The sequence below is a fragment of the Octodon degus genome, unplaced genomic scaffold (assembly GCF_000260255.1).
Source record: "Octodon degus isolate 3935 unplaced genomic scaffold, OctDeg1.0 scaffold00059, whole genome shotgun sequence".
Taxonomy (NCBI): Eukaryota; Metazoa; Chordata; class Mammalia; order Rodentia; family Octodontidae; genus Octodon; species Octodon degus.
In genome coordinates, this window is record NW_004524635.1 from 5,824,209 (window position 1) to 5,847,278 (window position 23,070).

The window sequence follows — 23,070 nt, forward strand, 5'->3', positions numbered from 1 at the left end:
GAATTACATAGCTTTAAATGCTTGTTCTCAATTAATTGATTACAGAATTGTGATAAGTAAATTTGTGGATCTCACTTAATACTCAGAATAAATCATCTAGTAGTAATAATCTGTCAAATCCCTATTCCTTGTCAAACCTAGACTCACTACATACAACAATTTTGCTTTGTTCCATTTTATTTTACCTACTAGCCTCTTATTCTCTTCATTGGAGGAAGAAAAGAAAAAGATAATAAGTGCTCATCAATGTTCTCCATCCCATAATGATGGCAAGAACATAAAATGAAACTAAATTGCAATTCTACCTTGAAAGATATGACCTAGTACTACTTGTAAGAAAGGATAGCCTAAAAGATATTGGAATATCACAATTTACCAAATGAATTGATGAAATTGCATTTTTAACATCACAAAGGTTCCAATCCAGGCACACCTTAAGCACAGACCTCCACCATCTTTCTACTCTCTCATTCCCCATTTTCTTTACGTCTATAGCTCTTATCCCAACCATGCCTTTAAGGTGTAAAACAAACACATGGGGGTCTGGGGAGATAGCTTAGTAGAATAAACATTTGCCTGGGAAGTGCAAGGTCCTGGGTTCAATCCCCAGTACCGCCCAAAAAAAAAAAAAAAAAATGGACAAAATATCCCTCAGTTGTATAAAGACATTTACTCTCAGTGTTATCCTGCTCTACATAGATGTTTTTCAAAGAATCTAAGAGCTTTACAGATTTAGTGCTAGGAAGAACCTTCTTGTGTAGCCCTGAGTACTTTATTTCCTACGTGAGGAAAAAGTTATGGCCTTAAGTGTCCTAGTTCTAGCCAACTCCAATAAGTGTCACACTTTATGTCAAGTTCTATCTGCTTTTTTAATAACAACTTTCAATGAGTTGGCTTTAGAGTCTTTAAACCATTCGTATTTAAACCAGTTGGATCACAATGTATTGAAAGGTAAAACAGTGATGGGACTAAATAGCTCTTATTTCCATTGGACTCTAACCCAGCACTGATTTTTAGACATTAAAATAAATACCCAGTCTTTGAATTCAGTGACACAGAAAAAACAATCTTTTCTCCACAGCACATGTTAAAAGGTTATACAAAAATAATCCTCACCTTTTGGTGTCGCAGTCTTCTTTGGAATGCCAAATTCTGAATCCGAGTCAGAGTTTACAGTCTCCACTACTTTCTTCTGCTTAGGGGCTCTCTTGGGTTTAGAAGCTACATCCGAAGGTAGTTTTCCTAGTAAGCAAATATCCATTTCATAAGTCAATACAATATACTTACCAAAAAACCAAGCTGAAGTGAGTTCTATAAGAATGGAATTTCTTAAAGCTGATAAGAATTTAACCTTAAGTCATGAAATGATTCCTCTCTGCCTGGTGTCAGTAGAAAGGTGAATAATTTTTCAAAGATAACAAAATGAATTTTATTTAATTCTGTATGATTTGCTTTTAGATAATTCCATTAAGATATTTTAGGCTAAGACCACTAAAAATGAATAAAAGAGTGACTGTAAATAAAGTCATGACAAAAAAGTAACATGTGACATTAATTATAATCCAAATACAGCCACATGTTAAAAGGTCTAAGAGAGAATGCACTTTATGGGATTCTCAAATGTAATGAGTAGAAACCAATTCATTTCCATTCAAAGTGGAAATCCAGACTTAAAATCTTTATATGAAAAAAATATGAAAATTCTATATAGTAGATCACAAATATGAAGTCTTCACTTCGTTGTTCAGTATTTTGTTTTTTTAAAGTGGACCTTTCTTCCAGGTTCATCTGTATTTCATTGTGAAAGCTGAGCCATGTATAATTGGGAACATAAAACAATTTAGAAAAAGTTTTGAATGGGTCCAAATCAACTGCAAAATTTTCCGTTAAAAAATTAAAAGCCAATGTTGATTCTATGGAAAATGTATTCCCAGTATCAACCTGAGATGCTAGCACTAGAAAGGTCCTCCCTAGCCAAGAGCAGGAGGAATCTAGCTCCTCATAGAGGTAACAGCCAAAGACCTTGTGGGCTCTGTAAGTCTCCATGACTAAACCTTCCACAGGAGTCACAGGGCAGCTCCCCAGCAACAACACATATTTGTCAGAGCTGAATGAAAGTGACTACATTCTTTTTCTTTGGCAAAGTTTCTAAACTTCCAGTTTTAGGTTGACACTTTCACCAGCTGAACACCGGTCAGATAACTAAGTACTACAGTCTTCCTTTTTTGTTGTCAACTATTAGAACTATACAATATAATCTATAAAATGACTTACGTAACTTGGGTAACAAACCTAGAGGGACATGATGTGTCCTCAAACTATTTTATAGGAATTATATTTGGGAAGGAAGCTGGAGAACTGGGGATGGTTTGCTGACATCCCTGAAGTCATACTACCTAGTCTCCGGCCCAATGAATCGAAAGCAGCACAGCTACTCAAAACAACCAAACAGGACAACCAAACATTTCTAGCTTTTCTAGTTAACGGTAAATTCTAAGTGATTAGGGTAAACAGCTTGATTAAAGAAACAGGACCACAAGTCTCAAGAAGAGCTACTTATAAGATACTTATATGAAGATGATTTTAAGAAAAAGATACAGAATTATAAGGTCTGTTTTAGTTTGAGTTCCCTAGAAGTAAGACCTGTCAGGCTTCAAAGCAGACTAAAGAGTAAGTGTTGATCTGGGAGGTACCAGCACACTACCAAAACACAACAATGCAGAGGGTGGTTGGTAGTGGAGGAGGCATCAGCCATGCATCATTTTAGAAGCTTAGTCCCATTGGGGATTTCTGGGAACTAGTTAAAACACATCTCAGAGTTAGCTCACTTGAAAGGAAAGGCAAGAGCTGATGAGCTGTTTATAGATCAGCTTTCTTTAATCTGGCAACTGAGGGATAAGAAAACTGTAATATTCTAGCACAGCTGCAAAGAGAAAGTCCTTTGGCAAGAAAAATGTAGACACTGGTCCACTTGTAGCGAAGGAAAAAAGACAACTGAATACAGGTGGGTCACCCAATGTGTTGGTTATAGCTATCTCACCACATCCTAGTGCATTCAGAATACTTGGAGAATTTTATTATTGTTGTTGTGTTGCATTTAATACTCATGTGTCTATAATTGTGTTTTATGTTGTAGGTTTTTAAGATTTTTGCAGGAACAGCCTAAAGAGTTTATTTATTGCCTTATGCAGTATCTCTGTAAGAATTTTTTTTTTTTTTTTTTTTTTTTGAGACGGCATACGAGATGTTTTGGCGGGACTGGGGATCAAACTCAGGACCTTGCACTTGCCAGGCAAGTGCTTATTCTACTGAGCTATCTCCCCAGCCCCTCAATTAGATTTTTTTTTAGCAACCAAACCTTTATTTCTAGAGCAAAAGTAAACCATTACCTTATATACACTACCAGTACAACTCTTTTAAGCTTACATTACTGGATAATGGATATTTATTAAACAAATCAGATGTATTAATAACTTCCTTTTCTGTTCATTTTTTTAAGTGCAAAAAATTGTACTTTTTCAAATACAGAGCACTGATACTTACCTCCTTTCAAAAGAACAAAGTGTTATGTCTTAGTACAGCAACAGATTCCTAAACTGACTCAGTGTTTCTTGGACAACTGCTTTTAAACTGAAAATACAAAACAAAAACTCCAAGGCTCATATAAAGAGCATCCAAACTCAACGACCAGTCTCTGCACTACGGGAATGGAGGCAGCACTGACACATATAACAGAGCTTTACAAAAAGTTATCTATGTAGGAATGCATGAAAGTTTATAATCACAACTACTTTAAAATACAGTTCTAGAGAGCTTTAAATCATTTCCTCACATAATTAAAGCAAGAGGATTCTAATACACACTTTTTTAACAGTTTTATAGTGAAGTCCAAGGGCAAAGTTCAAGTTGTATCAAATTTCCTTTACATCAAGTATGTCTACGTGGTTTATGCACTGCTTAACATAATAAATGTAAGCACATACCCTTTTTAGCAGCTACTGTTTTACTTGGAACTTTATCTGTTTGCTTCAGACCAAATGATGGTGAAAAAACAGAAGCAGTATCTTCTTCATTACTGTCAAATTTAGCTGAATCTAAAAATTTCAAAGCTTTTTTTAGTAAAGAGATTCTATAAAGACCTCTGAGTAAACTTTGACTTGTTTAACTGATGACTTCTCTTTAGCTAGATAATTGATCTTGTAAGTTTCTATTGTGTGATCATATAATCCACAATATACAAACAGCTGAAAATAAAAAATATATCAATGTTATACCTCAAAAATGTTAACTGTGTTGTGAAACAATATAGAAATACACAGAGTAGTGAAAATTAATAGTACCAGTTGCTAACCATTTAAAATGCATTTGACTAGTTCAAAAATATATACTGAAGATTTACTTTAAAAGATATAAAACAAGCTTCACTGTGATTAATTTAGTAGCCAAACCATACTACTAAACTTCCAGGAATATCAATAATAATGTTCAAATCTAAAAAAGTAGTGAATATTCATATTTCTAAATTAATAAATAATTAAAGAATAATTAAAAGTGCATGTAGACTTAATTCAGTTTACTTTTGTACACAGGTTATTAAGACAATCACTTCTTTCCTCCCTCCCTTAAACTATAGCAAGTGCTTTTACTTGGACTTAAGTATTTTTACATAATTATTTTAATATGCTGTCAAAATGAATATATATATATATGTGTATATATACACACATATATATCATATATCAAATCTAGGTCTGTATGTACATATATATTTAGAAATACAAGACAATGGGACATTAACAATTCCACACACAAAAATACATGGAATAAAAAACATACACCCTAATAAAATTTGTTTGAAAACAGTCTCTCAGCTGTCATAATTTATCCAAATAAGTTCAACCTTCTATAATTTTTCTTCATATTTTACTCATTATTTAAACACTGTAACACATGCTCTATACAAACTGGTTAATACCTGCTTGTCCACCTAAATGCTTCCAAATGCCTATTCTGACCAATCAGTTAGGAATTATCACAGAAAAAGTAAATAAATTCCAATACATTGAACAAAGTGCGAAGAAAGTCTGCTATTCTATTGAAAAATTCTAACTTAAATCCTGATCTAATGATTTATTCTTTCTCTCCACCAAACAACAACTAACAAATGAAAAGATTAAAAACATACCATCTTCTGACTTCTGAGAGTATGAAGGAAATGAAAAGAGATTCCCAAACTCCTGACTTTTTTTGTCATGGGAAGATTTTCTATAAGAAAATAACACAAAAAAGACATAATTAAATATCTTATTTAAACCCTAGATTATATATAAAATGTACTTTACAATCATAAACACAAGGCAAATAAAACCTTAGTTTTCATTTCTTTTTCAATTAAAAGCAGAGCAAAACACCTTTGCATATGTAAGCACGTACACATACAATAAACCATTTGTGCACATGTGCATACAGACCCCAGATAAATCAGTAACAAGAATAAAAACTAGACAACAGTTTAAAGTTAGTCAAAATACCAAAAAAATAAATTTTATACTTGACAGAAATAATCATTCCAGAAATTAACATCAAAAAATTATTAGCACAGCTGCAAGGAGAAAGGCAAAACCCTTTTTTCTCAGAATGCTTTTCATAGCAGGCAACAATCACATTTCCGATCCTAGACCACAGGTTGGCACTTATTTTGTGATCTGGTTAAGGCCAATTATACTAAGTAGGAAAATACTGTTTTTAAATCCTGAAATAGTTCACAATCCTCTTATTTCACAGGTTAAACTGGCATTCACCAAAAGCAAGAAAAACCAATCAGGGCCAAATCTCGGAAAGAAATATAAATTTCCTAATTAAAAAGATTTTGTAACTTTTCCCAAAACCACAAGTTGTCCAACGATAATCACATGAGCCTACTGCTGATTTTTGTAAATAATGCTTTATTGGAATCTAGTCACACTTATTCACATATTGTATATGACAGACACTGTATGACCCACAAAACCTAAAATCTTTATGAAAAAGTTTGCCAATCCTTTCTCCACACAGGGAGAGCTTCTGTGCTCCCATGTGCCCACTGGACCCCTCCGGACCCAGGCCAGGCCTCGTGTGTGAGCGAGAACTTGCACCATGCTCTTGGGACCCCTACAGACCCAGCCTAAGCCCAGGTTCAGCGAGTGTGTGGAAGAGCTTCTACGCTCCCCTTTGCCTGTTGGATCCCTCCAGACCCAGCCCAGGCCTACTTGTGAGTCCTTCTATCCTGCTCTCTGGACCCCTCCAGATCCAACCCAGGCCTGGCATACAGGCCTGGGGTGAAACTCTGCAGGTGAAGTCCCTGCAGAGGCTAAGGGCCAGAACCGCCCAGCTAATCCAGGAGTAGAACATCTTGCCAGAGGAGCACAACAGGTTCACTTCCAAGGGCTGCAACAGGAAGGAGCTGAGCACAGCAGTCAGACCCAAGCCAGGCACAAGAGGATGAATTCAAACCTTTCTCCACACATAGTACAGCCATGTGGTAGATCTATGGCATGCATGCTGTAGCAGTTTGTTATCACTGAAAGCTCTAAAAGGTTTGCCATCAGTGTAATATAGCATCAGCTTCTGTACTAACAATATTTACTCCTTCATGAAGAAAACTACCTAGAATAATTTCTTGAAACACAAGATCCTTGCCAAATACCTAGAACAACTAACTATACATATTACTGAGTAGCAGGTGTTTCATTACTTACTCTGGAGTAGCTTTAGATTTGCTGGGAGAAAATGTGTACTCATCTTTATCTAAACCATCTGAATGAATGAACTCATCTTCCCCGTCATTTGCTATGGGAGATGCTTTAACTTTCAGCTCCTCTAAATCATTATTGTCCTCATCATCCTCAGCATCATCATCCTCTTCTTCTGAGAAATCAAATGTATACTTAGGTCTTTCAGCTAGAAGGAAGAAAAATGACACGTTAGCCAGGCACTGCAGCATGTGCTCATAGATGTACATGCACATCTCATACCACCACCACCACCACCACCACCACAAAAAGTTAAACTCAAATCCTACCTTTATCCACATGAACTATTTCAAATTATATAAGGACCAATATCTAGAAACTAAAATCTACCAACTCTGACCTCAAAGTGTTAACATCTGTCTCAAACTTTCTAGGAGGTGTGGAAAATGCTGTACATATCTGGAGAACATAGTGATGTGATTGAATGAGTAGAATGATTACTCAGAAACCCTTAGGAAATTATTCAATATGGCTTTGTCCTAAAGGCTACTAATATAAGATTATAAAAACAACCACTAGTATAAGGCTTTCCACTTCTGCAACTACTAATGACAAATTTTACTATTCTATAAAAAATACCAGCCAAGCATGTTGGTACACTCCTGTCATCCCAGCACTCAAGAGGCTGAGGTAGGAGGACCAATGTGAGTTCAAAGCCAGCCTGGGCCACATAGCAAGTTCAAGGAGAGCCTGAAAGGGCATAGTGAGACCCTGTCTCAATTCCTCCCCCTAAAGTGATGTTACTTTCTCTTAACCTCTTGGATAAAAATGTTTATCTTCCCTTCAGGTTTAGACTCAGTAGGAAATAAAGACAGTAAGTTTTCAAGTGAATGAGAAGAGACATAAAACTTCAATATATCAGCAACATAATTAAGTTCATATAATGCCTAAAAATATAGGTACCAATTTAGGGGAAAAGGTTATCAGCATAGTGCAGATAAATTTCCATTATATTCTGGAATAGGTATTATGGAATAAATTTCTAAAATCACTTGGATGCTATATAATTTATTACCTATTTATAAAATAGCCTAAACATAATTTTCAATCACTTAATTAATTTATTTTTGGGGGGTAACAATCACTTAATAAATTAGTTTTTATGTAATTTAAATTACCCACATTAAAGATTAATAGCAGTGGTGGTGAGAAGTGTGTTGCAACTGGCTGTTTGTATCATTGAAAGTTCTAAAAGGTTTGCCATCACTGAACTATATTATACCTATGTACACTGGAAACAAGCTCCAATCATGATAGAGAAGCAAAGAATGTAAGGCTTGACATATATTTAAAAATGTATGCAGTTAAATAACCATAGTTACATCTTACATCTTAATAAATGAGGACAACAAAATTTGAGAACATACAAAACAAGAAACCCATCCATTTTCCATTACTGAGTATTCAGAAAGTAGCAGTACATCACAGCAAAATGGGATTCTGCAGCTTCAGCATATCACTGTAACTAAGAGAACTATGTGTATAGAATCAGATTCCTAAAGCAGGAAAAAATTTTATTGTAAAAGCTAGATGTGTTTAATACAAAAACACAAGGTACTTCTAACAGATTCATCATTGGTGGTATACCAAGCTACAGTCTTTTTTGTATAGGGTCTCATGCACAGCTTGGACTCACAGTGATCCTCATTTTCAGCTCCCTAGTGCTGGGATTATAGGTGTGTGCCACCACACCAGGACTCCATCACTAGCTCACAGGCCTGGGGGTCAGGGCTGGTGCAGCATGCTGTGGCAGGGATCAAACCCTGGCCTCTGAGCTTGCCTAAGCAAGCTCTCAGTCTGCTGAGCTATCTCGCCAGCCCTATAGTCTTTTTAACCAAGTATCTTAAAGATACACAGAGAATATAAGCCAAAGTTTATAATAAAATTCACTAAAAATACATGATTCTCTTTAGAGAAGTTTATATCCAACTTTGCTAGAAAAGCTATGTGAAGAAATTTATTTTCTCTTTATTACTATAATTTTTGAACTAAATACTTTTTTTTTTTTTTTGGTGGAAACAGGGATTGAACTCAGGCCCTTATGCTTTATTCCATTGAGCCATCTCCTTGGCCCCTGAATTACGTACTTTATTAACACTGATAATACCAACTTATAAGTCAAGCTAATATACAACAAATATAAAGTGTATCACAATACCAGCTGCTCTCCTAAGCAAAGAATCTCTTGGAATAACCACAGGCTCTGTTTCTTCCAAATCACTTTCTGACTTGGACTCGTCATCTGACCAAGGATTTCGTTTCTTCACTTTTTTTGCACTAGGTTTACCAGATGCTGTAGGTGTTTTTCTAATCCTGGTACCTAAAAATAAAGCAACAGTAATTAGATATGCATAAATACCATTAGTAAAAATAAAACTCTTGTTCTGCAGAAGCTTATTATAAAATAACTAATGTTCTTGAAAAGATTTTATTTCAATGACAAGATAAAAGTATTTCAAGACTCTAATAATGGTCTTTACACATAGTTCTACACACACACACAGTAGAGAAAGACAGATGCTCGGACAGAGAGACAGACAGACAGACATGCAGAGATGCAACTAGAGAAACAAAGAGAAATTCTTCACCAGGTTCCTTTCTCTCCCTTTTGGGCTTGGGTCCTTTATTTATAGGAGCTGATGGGACCAATGCTTCTTCTCCTGTACTTTCTACTGGTGTTCCACTGAATTCTTCATCAAATTCCACTTTCACTACTGTAGTATCAAGGTCACCCTACATATTAAAAAGAAAACCATTAAAAGGAAACCATGAATAAAAATAAAAACACCACACATTTTAAAGATGCACTTGTCAATAGATAGCTTCATATCAGGTGAACTGTTCTAAAAATGTGATCCTATTTAGGTCCTAACAGATGACTACAATCAGGCCACATTTTACTTTAATTTATTTATCTGCAGGAAATGATATTGCTTATAACTGCAATTTGCTGGGGTACTCAACAAGATGACAGCTGTGAAGAAACGCTAGAAATAAGACAGCAGCTTTTGATTATCAAAGGAACTTTCAGACCAATAGCTAAGCATACTAAAAGATATATGCAAAATAATTTCCTATAAGTGAAGCTTCCAATATACTAGAAAAAATCAAATTACTGAAGGAAAATAAACAGCATATGTCATACACTGTAAGATAATATAAGACAAAGTCCCTGACACTAAGAATATTGAGGGAAAGGGGAGGAAGAGAAGAGAGAGAAAAAGAGAAATCATTAAAACACAAATAGCAAATGCAAAGAAAGATAAAGGAATGGCTGAAGTGGGAAACAGACAACTCTGCTTGAGACAGGGCCAGGGAGTGCTCCATAGAGATGCAGCTTTTCTGACTGAGTTCTGAAGGAACGTAGAGGAGGGAAGAACACTGCAGGCAGATGGCACAGAGGCATAAGGTACCCCGTATGTTTAAAGAACTAGGTCTTTAAACACAATATACAGTACACAACCTGCTAGGATTGAAGAAAAGGTGTGAGAGAATAACCAGGAAGCAGTGCACATACACTAAACCACCGTATACCACTGGAGTGTGTCTAATCAGTGGGAGCCACTGAAAGAGTCTAGGCATTTGTGTGGAAATCAGCCTCACACTTCAGAAATATTCTAGTAGTAAGAGATCAGTCTAAAAGAAATGAAGCAGAGAAAAGCAGAAACCACAGTTACATAGCAGGGCGGGAAATGGAGGGCAACTGTTAAGTGAGAACTATGATATGAAGACATATCAGGGCTGGGGAGATAGCTCGGAGGTACAAGCACCAGCCGGGCAAGCACAAGGACCAGGATTCTAGCCCCAGCACCACGTGCCATGCCAACCCTGCCCTGGGCGCTCCGTGCCAGGCTACCAAAACCGGTTGTGACAACACATGCCTATAATCCCCAGTGTTGGGGAGGCTGAGACAGAAGGATCACTATGAGTCCGATCTGTCCAGCAAGACCTCTTACCAAAAAATCTTACAAAATTACAAGGTAGTATTAAATGGGCACCAAAAGTGGATTTTTGAATCATTTTGTAAGCAGTTGATAGGATTTACTGATTAAATGGGGGAAAAAACCCTCTTGCATTCCTGTCAGTGATAGCTGAGTGTTTATATTAAGTGAAACAAGACACAGAGCAAGTTCCAAAATTGATCCAGCTTCAGAGATACCATGTCAGAGGGGCTCTGAACATGTGGGTGGCTATATGAGTCTGACAGGCCAGAAACATTGCAACTGAGGGATACAAATTTAGGATTCATCATTTTAAACTGAAAAAAGTTTTGGACATAGATGAAATCACTTCAGGTAACTGACTAAAGAGAAAAAAGTGCTGAGAACTAAACCTGACAGACACTAACTAGAAAGGAGGGAACCCATTTTCTGAAGAGAAAGATAAGCATGCAGGTATATGGTAAGGAGAAAGGGAAGAGGAAAATAGTACAAACTTCACTTTACCAGAACAGCAGGGAGTGGCTATGTAGTGCCAAAATGTTCCTGTTTTATATATTAATTTGTTCAGAGAGTTCTCCAATTTGTAACTCCAGCTCCTAGGCTTATTTCCCAAGCTCTTACTAAACTAAGTCTATAGTGTAGCTCCAAATACCTGTGGGACTTATCTACACATACATTTCTTAGATTTTTAAAATCAACCTGTCCAGAAATTTTAACATTTCTCTTTCAAAGCCATCACACATCCTGTTTTCTCAGCTCTGAACCATCTTTCCTTCAGGCTAACCATGGTCAGTCTTTGTGAAGGACAAGTAAACATCATATTTTTAAAAATCCTTAATGGTAGCCATCAGTCCCCATAATGCAAGATGTACTTAAATCATTTAATTAAGGGTGAAACAAACAGTAAAAATAAGAGCTTACTTTTAAAAACAAACTCTGTTCTGCTCTGAAACTTCCCTAATTGGTCATGACACAGAAATAAAGTCATACTTTAATCTCTCTCTTTTTTTTTTTTAAGTTGGTACAGGGTCTTGCTACCAACTTAGACTCAGAGTGATCTTGTCTCAGCCTCCCCACTGCTGGGATTACAGGTGTGAGCCACTACACTCATTTTCAGTGGCCAGCTCAGTGCAGGGCCAGCATGGCATGCGGTACCAGGGATCGAACCCAGGTCCTTACACTTGCCAGACAGGTGCTTAAACTGCTGAGGTATCTTCCCAGCCTTCTAAAATCATACTTTAAAGTAGATACATTCACAGTTGTGGAGGAAAGAGGATTACCTAAGATTAATTTAGAATTACATAATTTAGAAAGTTACTAGCATATTCCTGTAGTCTCACCTACTTGGGAGGCTGAAGCAGAACTGTTTAAGTCCAAGAGCTCAGGTCAGATAGGGCAATAAAGAAAATGAAACCCATCTCAAAACAAAAAACACACACACAAAAATTAAGCAAATAGCTCTTCATATATAAGTGATCCTTGGCCAGTATGTTGTTATTTTATGAATTAAGTGATCTCACAGAGTAAGATTTATCACAATTAAAACATACATATATTAGAAAAAGCATGATTAATCAGAGTAAAATTAAGATAGATATTACATACACACATAACGCACACACTGCACACACACACACACACACACACACACACACACACACAGGATAGGAGAGCCTACCAATGAGTAAAGTATGCATCATACCTTCTTCTTCTTCAACAACTTTTTGCTGGCATCTGCCTTCATAGCAGTAATTTCAGGAATTATTCTTCTCCCATAAGGTGAAGGCATTGTCTCTTCCAATTGAAGTTTCTTCACCTTAGGCTTGCCAACTTTACCTTTTATTGCTTTCCCAGTCATGCCTGCTAGAATATCTTCCCTTTCTTGTGCTTCTACTTTCTGTAGTACAACCATAAGGGGGGAAGGGTGCTTAAACAACTTCTTAGAAAAGACAATCACTACAGTATAAGAAATTAAAACAAATTTGATTTCATCACTAAGGATGACCTGATATCATCCCAGCAAGTCACACATAAAAGCAGTTCTGTTAAGAAGTATGATGCTGTTTTTTACTGCCTTAGCTATAACAATGGCTCATAAATGTAAAGTCAAAAAAGAATGAAAATTTAAAAGTCCTAATATACTTAGATTCAATGTAAGAGATTCTGTATAACAATGAATGAGGGCAAAATAATTATTAATATCACAGATTGTACATTTTATAAAAATTATCCTTTCAAATAATAAACATGTTCTTCAAATATATTTAGAGAAATAATATAAGGTTTGAAATCAGACAGCTTGGATTTAACTCTAGGCATTTCCACTTATTAGTTATGTATTATTAAGAAATAAAAGATAATTCATAGAACACCTACCATGTCCCAGGCATAAAGCAATCCTGTGACCTCTGCCCCCCATTTTATGGCTAAGAAAACTGGGGCTCTGAGAAGACGAGTGACCATCTCAAGAATAATGATGTAATTCCTTTTTAATCAAGTTACTTTACTGTGCTCTAGATCCTTATCCATGTAATAGGTTACAACCTCTTTTAACTGCAGGGAGAGTCATTTTGAGGACTACACAGACCGCAGTTCCAGCACACAATAGCTAGTAGTACCAGTAGACTTTATATGACATGAAATATGAAATGATATGACATGAAACTTAAGTCGAAATTATTTTAGACATTAGAAAAATACCACATCTGAAATTGAAATAAATCGTTTGGACCAACTTTGTTAATAATCAAACTTTTTGTGCTTTTTAATGAGCTTGCTTTGAATGATGACTTCATAATGAGGAGATAGGCATAACCACAAGGTTTCTTATTTCATTGCATTAATGATTAAATTTAAAGCAAAATCAGAACATTAATAGTAGAAGCAAATCTTCCTTTTAATGTATGCTTTTTTTATTTTCATATGTTCACCTCTTTGACATTGGTGATCAAATTCAGGCCCTCACACACACTTAATCTACTCCTGAGTTATACCTTCAGCTCAGGGTTAATTTTTAACATATAGAGCAGTAGGAAAAAAAATCACCTAATTAAAAAAAAAATCTAACTAGCAGTATTTTTAAAAGCATAAATCATATGAGGTATACTTTTATGACTGACTTGAAAAGTCATTAGAAGAACTGACTACAATAGCACTAAAATCTAACAGAAATTGTATCAGATAAATAATGTATCACACTTGTTCTTAAAGAGTTTTAATTCAGACTTAAGCCATGAAAATAAAACTGAACCATGTAGACAATGAAACAATTAAAAAGTAAAAGAATAACATGAGTAATGACAAATGGTAATTATTACTCAAAATCAGATATTTATACTTCTGTCATTCATTTAATTCTACTATTTGAAGTATGCAATTTTATAAAAGCTTATTGCTTATATTTTTTTCCTCTAAATTTTTATTTCTTAAATTATAATTTTACTTGGAGAAAACTCTGCTACAATATAAAAACTTTGAAATTTCTTTGTTGTAAACCTAAAGAACTATCACTCTATGCCTAAAGTCAAGGTACCTGTATTGAATTACATAGATATATCAGTCTTACCTCTTTCCAGGAAAACATTAAGAAATTTTAACAGGAAATATTGAATTTACACTAAATTTCAGTCCTAAGTATTATACTACATCCATCCATACTAGAAATAATTTTCCTTTAAAGCTTCAAGGAGTTATAGCTAGCTTAATCACAATTTACAAATATACTAATAGCTAAAGAAATAACAAATTTAGAGAGATTTTCCTATCTCAGATATCAGTTTTCTATGTATATTTTAATAGACTTAACATACATCCAGTTCTTCAACAAAGGCTGCTAAATCTTCTTTCCAAAGATCTGAAGGTGATTTTCTTTTAAGATCATTGACCTCTCGACCCTATAATAAAAAGCAATTCAGTTTAACATTTAGTAATTTTAATGTATAAAGGATAATCAAAATATTTATTTTTGGAAAAACAAAAACAAAAATATGGATGATACTAAAATAATTTCAAATTATTTAACCCACAAAAGTTCATACTTTTGCATCTCTCTGTTTAATCAGTTCTTCAACTTTTTCTTTAGTAAGAGACCACAGAGACATATTTAAAATATAATTAAAATCAGGGCCTGAAGGAGTTCCTGAATCAGAGGAACTATCATCATGTTGGTTTTGTGTTTCTTCCTCTTCTGCTGCCTGTAAAAAATAATAACTTCATATTAAAGTCCTGTATAACATCAAATCAATAATTTTATTGTCAAGTTAAAATTCTATATATGATACACTGTTAATGCTATACCTTGAGGGTTGAGGGGTCGGATTATCTATAAATTAATCATAAACATATCTTATTAAAAAAAAGCTTAAGATTTTTTTCTTTTTTTTTTTTTTTTGTACCAGGGATCGAACTCAGGCCCTTGTGCTTGCCCGGCAGGCACTTATGCTATTTCCCTGGCCCTAAGATTAAGATTTTCTAAAGATGTACAATAAAATCTTCAGGAAAAACATTATATTTAATCTCTATTTACAGAGGAACTTGATGAAAAATTAACTGTTTTCCTCAGCATGACTTTCACTAAGTCATGAAATAAGACTCTATATGTGAAAATTAATAGAACTGATGTCATGCATGTTAATCTGATTTTTATACTAGTGAGTGAACAATTTGAAAATTTGAAACCCAAGGTAAATATCATTTATGACAATGTTACAGTCATAATACATATGCTGAAGTACATTCACTGAGGATGAATTCTTAATCAAAATTCTCTAAGTAACAATACTCATGTGAAGACCCAGTGAATAGGTTTATGAAAGAATTTCAGAGTTGGTAAATGAAAGTAAGAAGTGTCAAGCATTGTCTGAAACTTTATTCATAGGATTTTTAACAAAAACTCATAATAAATCTTCTGCTAGTATTAAATTTCAAAATATAATAAATGTGGTAAGTTATTTTAGGTGATATCTTCTAAAGTTAATAAAAAGACATTAAAATTGCACCTAAATTGTTCATGGTGCTGAGATAATTAAAAATGACTGTGTTATGACTATGATACTCCAAGCAAAAATTTATTTTTGATAACAAAAAGTTAAGATTTATAACTTAAAAATGTCATATATGAGATATGCATACATATGTATATACAAAGAAAAATGTAGGTGTACTTTAGAAATAAAAAGTTAAAATTGCAAAGCAAGATGCTTCATTAAAACTATAAACTCAATGTCAAGTAACAGGCAAAAAAGGAATATTGTTACTGCATGGATAACAAGTAGATAATTTATGGCAAGTTACTCTAAAGCTTTAAAAAAAAAATCATGAAATAGTATGTTTAGATCATCAGACTGATATATTAGCATGCCACAAAATCCTGGTTACACTTGTAATTTAGAAGTCCATTTGATCTAAGTTTTGATAATACCTACAATATGGTTAATAAGCACCCTATATGTATATGTCACTGCTAACAAGAATATGACAAAGGACACACTGAGAAATCAATAAAAAGGGACTAAGTTCTAGTGATAAAATTCTGTTAAGTTTTAAGCAAAAAAAAATCCTCTTCTAATGAGCTGCTTCATAATTCTAAATCCCTTCTCATACTGTATATAATAGGGCACGCTTGTAAGACTAGTTCCTTTTGTTACCCAAACCCCCTCAAGTGGTCAAACTGCCAGACAAATCTGGATGGTGATAATGCAACTCCTGACATCACGCTAGCCTTTACCCTCCATTTCCACTTCAGCCAGAAGGGCATTCTCAAACCATGGGTACCTGCGTCTGTCAAACCGGGCATTACATGCAGCAGCATACTTTATTGTCTGTTTTTCACAACAGTGAGGACTAAGCACACGTTGAGCTGCATTCCCAGCTCCCTCCAACCCTTTTTAAGTTTTTACTGTGAAATTGGGACTATACTAGGTTGTCCAGGCTCACTCGAATTTGTGATTCCTCCTGCCTCTGCCTCCTACATAGCTGGATTATAGGTGTCACCACACCCAGCTAGCTTTTGTTGTTAATACAGCTTAAACCAACAGTAATACAGAAGAGCAAGTAGCGAATAAACTATAATCTGGAGTTTAACTGTACAAAGCATAGCAAAGGAAAACAAAGCACTCTTAGTCATCTTAATTGTCAATGCTGCCCATCTTGTCCTACTCATTTTCATCAAGTGAGGAATAAGCCCATTATCTGAATATGTAATTGATATATTATTTTTTCTAATTTTACTTGTTTTAATGTATACCATTTATTGACCTCAAAATTGAAAAACGCTTAATATGAACAAAATAAGCACTCAATGTAAATGGATGGAAAATATGAAAACATTACAACTGAGAACTTGTAAGTGTAGGAAAGTTTAAACTTTCACTTTAAATTACTGTGTCATGTAATCATAACCATTTTTAGGCATGTTAACATTACTGAAGTACAGAAATAATCTACTTAAATATATTTTAAAAATCACTCATTTCAAAATTTCCTTTTCTACATTGGTGTTCTCAATCACAATGTTCTATTCCCTTTTTAAATTTTCCTTTTAATTATACAACAAAAAACTACATCAGGTAGTCTCAAAAATCTCAATATTCTATTCCCTGAATGCTTATTATTTTATGATATGAAATGAACAACTTAATATCAGACTTGAATCTGAACTTCCAGAGTTTAAAACTTAAAAAAAAAAAAAAAAAAAAAAAAAACCTTTGACCAAAATGTAAGTAACATGAGCAGAGCACGTATTTGGAACTTAAATACTACCATAATTAACATTTTGATTTAGCCTTAACCAAAGTCAGATCAAGTCTACAGCCAGACCAAGTACGTGGTGACTGGACTCCACATTGTGAACACAGACTGAATTATGTGAAATCATTTTCAGTGTTCCCGTCTGGTCCCCAGACAGTGTACACACACCTCACAGAAAAACACCACCACAAATGACACCCTTTTAGTGGCAAGCTCAGAGGGGGAAAACAAAAGGCCACAGATACTGAGCTACCTTCTCACTCCTGGAGTCATTTCTCCAGGCCCTGCTTGAGTCACACTGGCAAAGTGCTGTGTGGTGGGTGTGCACAGCAAGTTCCTGCACTGTATCTGCTCTGTGGATAAACAGAAGACTTCAGTCTCCAGACAGACAGCTCAGCACTTTCACCAACACTTTATTTACAACTTAGGGGGTTAGGTTTTTTGTCTTGGAAGTTGCTTTAAAAGCTTCTCTAAGTGTCTTTTTCTGCAAATGATTACCTTTTCTTGTGCTTCTTTCCAGGCTTTCACTGGGTCAGATTCATAACCTCTCTGGACTAACATTTGAATCAAATCTTTCTTTGACCTATTCTCTATGTGAGGGAAAAATAAAGTTAGGATCAAGAAAAGAGATTCAATTTGTATTTGTTTATATTCTATTGATAAAAATGTCTTCTATTAACAAAGATTTTTCCATTTTAACTAATGTTCAAATTTTTAAAGATTGTATCTTACCTATAGTAATTTTCCCTTGTATCTTCTCTAAAATGAAACGGGCTTGATTGTTAAGTTTTGCAGATTCTGCTCCCAGCATTCCTACAAGCCATTCCTTACGTAAACCATAATAACTTAATCGTAAATCAAAGAATTCTTTCAGAATGTCTTGTACAGTTTCATACTTCTTCAGACATCCCATATGATCAAAAAGTACCTAAGCAAACAAGCGGTTTTTTTAGACTACATAATCTTTACTGTAATTTATAGAACATTTATGATATTTAACCATAATATACTTGTCTGAACACACAATACTCCTAAAAGCCATTAGACAGAACCCAAACCATTAAGTACATTTCTGTATTTCTTTGGTGACAAGAAACCAATTCATTTCTCAAAACCATGAGAATATTTAAATAGTAAAAATTGAGATACAACAAATTCTTTTAAAATGACATTCTTACATTTATAAGGAAAAACTTTTTCCTCGAAACTAAAAACACACATAGTCTAAGCAATGTTAGATGTTACGTTCTTTCTCCCTCACAAGTTTAGAGGATGTACGCTTGCCATTGCCTTTATTACTTGTGCTGTAACTATTCAAAACTTTTACCCTTTTTCTGTAAGACTTTCTTATATTATGAAACTTTCTCAGTCACCATGCTACTGCTAATTTTTTTCTTTTAATCTATTTTAAAACTAAAAGCTAATGTGGAACAAAACTTGGGTAATCATACACATTAACTTTCTACTTTCCTATATATATTTATGTAAAAACAAGCAGGTTGGAGTTATGAGGAGATAAGTACTCTATAGTTAAACTGCAACTAAAAGTGAGTATAAAGGTACATCTAAACCCTGCAACATTCACTTTTGTAACTCATCAGTGCAGCGGACGAGGGAGGGATGTGTGTTAAGTCCAGATGCATAAACACAGACTTGAAAGCAAGGGTAGCGGACAACAGACGAGGAAAGAAAGGCATCATTAGATTCTTCAGCAATTACACAGTGAAGAAAAGCACTCAGGCCTGCTGGCGCTACTCTTGCCATAAGCCTAGTTGTGACCATCTAATGGCATTACAGGAAGACGAACAGATCTTAGCGCGTTACCATGGAGTTACAGGTGAGAGTGGTTTGGAGCTTAAACACTTTATGCAGTCCAGCCGCTTCTGCTTGCGCTAGTTTCTCTTCTGTCATTTTCACCACGAATTTCACAGTTGTATCAGTATGATACTCTTTATAGTCAGAAATCAGTGCTGGTGTTTTATCTGTTCCATTCAGCATGGGTTCTAGGACCTGTTCCTTGTACACCTATAAAAGATGTTAAAATACATCTTTACTACACACTCTTATATTCTCCTATTATAGTCACACAGTCATTGAGAAAGTCTCAACACCTTTGGGGAAAGAAGGAAAACTTTCACCTCTAGTGCCTCCCATTCAATCATCACAGAAGAGAATATACTAGAATAATCTCAAAGTTAAAAAGCTCACATAAAGTAGTAAGTCAGAAAGCCAATCTTTCTGATCTACTTTTATCCCAAAAGGCAAGACAAAGTCTGAGGACATGAAGAGGATGACATCAAGTAGACCCAACAGAAAATAAGCAACTGATCCTGTCATGAATTTACTGAACAAATTTGTTAAGGACTCCAAATATTATTTCTTATTCCATTTCTTTCATCTTAAGGTAAAAACAAAGATATAGTCTCTGAAGAAAGCACTTACCTAATATAAGTTAAACTATGTTGTTTAGGTAAGACTAAAACTTTTAAATTAGCATATTAAAATACAAATTCAACTGAATGGGAATATAAGGAATTTCTAAACAGTATTCAGATTTTGAAAAATGATGGATTATTTTTATCAGAAAAAGACAGCTTAATGAAATGCAATTCTTACAAACTACATTTATACTAACCTGTGTCCAAGTTCTAACTGGAAGCTCTGTAATTTCTACTGTGTTCCTATCCACCACAAATATTTCACCACTGACTGCATACTGGTTCTGACCAAGTTCCTGGATTGTGCCTTTAAAATTTTTGTAATTTGGAAGCTGAAGAGAAAAATGGAAACAACAAAGCCTTATTTTCTTTTAAGCAGGAAAGATTTATTTTGTCTATTTTTGTTTTTTATTCATATACATATTACATTCTTTGTGTGGAACTGGTACGTATTCATAATTATCTCATGCCCATGTCTCCACTCCACGCTCCACACTATTTAGTCACAGTCACTATTTTAGTACATGAATGCCTCTGAAGTCAGCAGTCTGCTTTTACTGGTAGGTTAACATGATTGAAACTAAATCCTCATCTTTAATTGTCCCCTTTAGATGGTCATCAGTTTTCAAAGCCTTTATTAATATAATCTGAATATCTGCCAATATAATCTGAACATCTATTCTCAATATTCTCAGCATCACCTTTCCCAGTCTTACTAAAACAGTACATTTTTCATCTTTTGACCCCATAACGCTTCCTCCCTTACTACTATTAATAACCTTTAAATTCAAAGTCCTTTTACCTCAAACTGAAAGTCACCTAGTCTGGAACCAATCTTTCTAACTTCTGTCTAATGATTTCCTCTAGAAAATTACTACTCTTCTTATACTTTGCTTCAATATTTTGAACACTGTGAAACCACTTGCATTCTATGCTATGGTTTTGAAAGGGTTTCCATGTCCCCAGAGGCTTCATATGTTGAAATTTAAGCCCCACTGTGGTGCATTTTGAGACTGCAAACTTAATCTGAGATGCTTCGAGGTGGGATCTTTAGGAGATGACTGGCACTAGAAGAGATCACTAGGGTAAATGAACCATGGCAGCGACATAAGGAGAGGTCAGACAGACACCGGCACACGTGCACACACTGTCTCTTGCCATACAATGTTCTACAGCACCTCCTGACCCTGCCAGCCAGAACGCCATTGCTAGATGAGGCCACAGACATTGCACCTCCAGAATGAGGTAAAATAAGCCTCTTTTTCAGAAGTAGGCTGGCGCAGGTATTTTATTAATGTAGTAACAAGAAACAGACTAAGACCCCATCCATCAGCACTGACATGTATATATTCACTCCCTTCATCCCATTTTTCTATATCTTACTTATCCTTCCCAACCAAATTACAAGAAGTCAATCCCTCTTCTAAAATTTGTATTTATTATTAGCAGTAAGAAACTAGGTATATAGCACAGGCTATTTTTCCTAACATGCTGAGCCACTATTAATATCTTCTGTCATTATAAATTTCAAACGTTAAGATCTTTTTTTTCTTTTATGTATTTAGTACAGGGCCTACAGGGTCTCTCACTACACAGACTGGACTCCTAGTGATCCTTCCCATTTTCCAGCCTCCCAGGTTCTGGGATTACAGGCTGGCACCACCATGCCCAGTCTCAATCCGCACCCAATCTCAATGCCTAGTCTCAATTGCCATCTCAGAGCCCCAGAGAGGGAGGGCCATTAGTAGGACAAGATGGAACTGGCCCCTGGTCTGCCTGAGTAGGCACTTTAATCTGCTGAGTTATCTGGCAGGCCCTTCATATGCTAAAATCTTATCTCAACAAAAGATTAACTTTTGGAAAACAAAGGTCACCTTTTATCTCGTAATTCAATGCAGTGTCATATGTGTGACAGGCATACAAAAAGCAAGTACTGATACTCTAGTTTGAAAGCATTTATTTATTTTTATTTTTTATTTCTTTATTTGTGCGTGTGTGTGGCCAGCTCAGCCCACCAGGGGGCGGGGCTGGCTGGCATGTGGTGCTGGGGGATTGAACCGCAGTCCCTGTGCTTTGCTAAGCTTGTTCTAAGTAGGTGCTTTAGACCACTGAGCCATCTCACCAGTCCTTAAAAGCATTTATTTAAAACACTTAAAATACTATTCTCATAAAAAGTCTGCACCTCTAGAAATAAAGGACTTTAAAGTAGTTAAGGAAAAATGTAAATCATACATAGTAATATAATTTTTATTTTAAAATACAAAAATGAAACAAGACTTCATAAAAATGCATCAAAATATTAACAGCTTGCTTATATAGTATAGGTTTATGAATTTTTTTATTTGTATTCTCCACAATGATTATTTTTTATTAAACAGATAAAGTGTACTAAGATAAGGAAAATTTCTAAGACTTTATGGTTTGAGGAAAAAAATTAATTTACATATGATTTTATTACAAAAGCATTATTCTCTATGTTTTAGAGATTTGAAAGCCAAGAATACAAGGTATTTTTAAATTTCAATGGACATTTTCTTCCCCTAAAACTTACCCCCAGATTCATTCCTTTATATCTTTCTCTGTAATCATAAATCAAATTATACCTAGTAATCTTTTTTGTCAATAATAAATCTAAAATGGAAAATATCCATTATTTTTGTACTGAATTCTGTCATCTGTACATTATTATTTGCTAAGTAAAGAATGTAAGTCTAAATTCCAAAAGCTTACCATAGGATGAGGATCCAACCCTTCCAGCATTCGTCTGACATTGTTGACAATTTCCCTAGCATCATAGTTGGGTAGTTTACAAGCCCATCCAGTACCAATGCCCTCAGCACCATTTATTAAAACCATGGGAATTATAGGAATGTACCACTCAGGTTCAACACGCTGATTATCATCATAAAGGAACTTAAGCAGGTTGTCATCCACAGCAGGAAAAAGTAGTCTTGCTAAAGAGCTAAAGACAGGAAAAAGAAAATGGAAAAATGATATGGCTCTGCAAAAATAAAATTTTATAAGACTTCAGTCTTTATATTTTCACAAAATCTAGACAGAATGTATTTTTACAATCATGACTTAATGTGTTTAACAATAAAATTTACCAAATATTAGCACTAAATTCATATTTCTCTAAGGCACAAGTTCAAA

At 34.9% G+C, this 23,070-nt stretch overlaps 1 protein-coding gene across 1 annotated transcript in view; it reads right to left on the reverse strand.

Moving 5' to 3' along the window:
* Top2b (DNA topoisomerase II beta) overlaps window positions 1–23,070 on the reverse strand; it is a 54,585-nt gene that overhangs the window by 5,283 nt on the left and 26,232 nt on the right. Inside the window, exons 21-34 of the mRNA XM_012515344.1 lie at window positions 22,648–22,879; window positions 20,115–20,249; window positions 19,304–19,504; window positions 18,212–18,407; window positions 17,978–18,069; window positions 14,770–14,925; window positions 14,542–14,625; window positions 12,435–12,629; window positions 9,380–9,524; window positions 8,950–9,111; window positions 6,738–6,939; window positions 5,186–5,265; window positions 3,984–4,094; window positions 1,117–1,242 (exon numbers count right to left, since the gene is read on the reverse strand). Of these exons, the coding sequence (XP_012370798.1) occupies window positions 1,117–1,242; window positions 3,984–4,094; window positions 5,186–5,265; window positions 6,738–6,939; window positions 8,950–9,111; window positions 9,380–9,524; window positions 12,435–12,629; window positions 14,542–14,625; window positions 14,770–14,925; window positions 17,978–18,069; window positions 18,212–18,407; window positions 19,304–19,504; window positions 20,115–20,249; window positions 22,648–22,879 (2,117 nt within the window). The remainder of the gene's footprint in view (window positions 1–1,116; window positions 1,243–3,983; window positions 4,095–5,185; window positions 5,266–6,737; window positions 6,940–8,949; window positions 9,112–9,379; window positions 9,525–12,434; window positions 12,630–14,541; window positions 14,626–14,769; window positions 14,926–17,977; window positions 18,070–18,211; window positions 18,408–19,303; window positions 19,505–20,114; window positions 20,250–22,647; window positions 22,880–23,070) is intronic.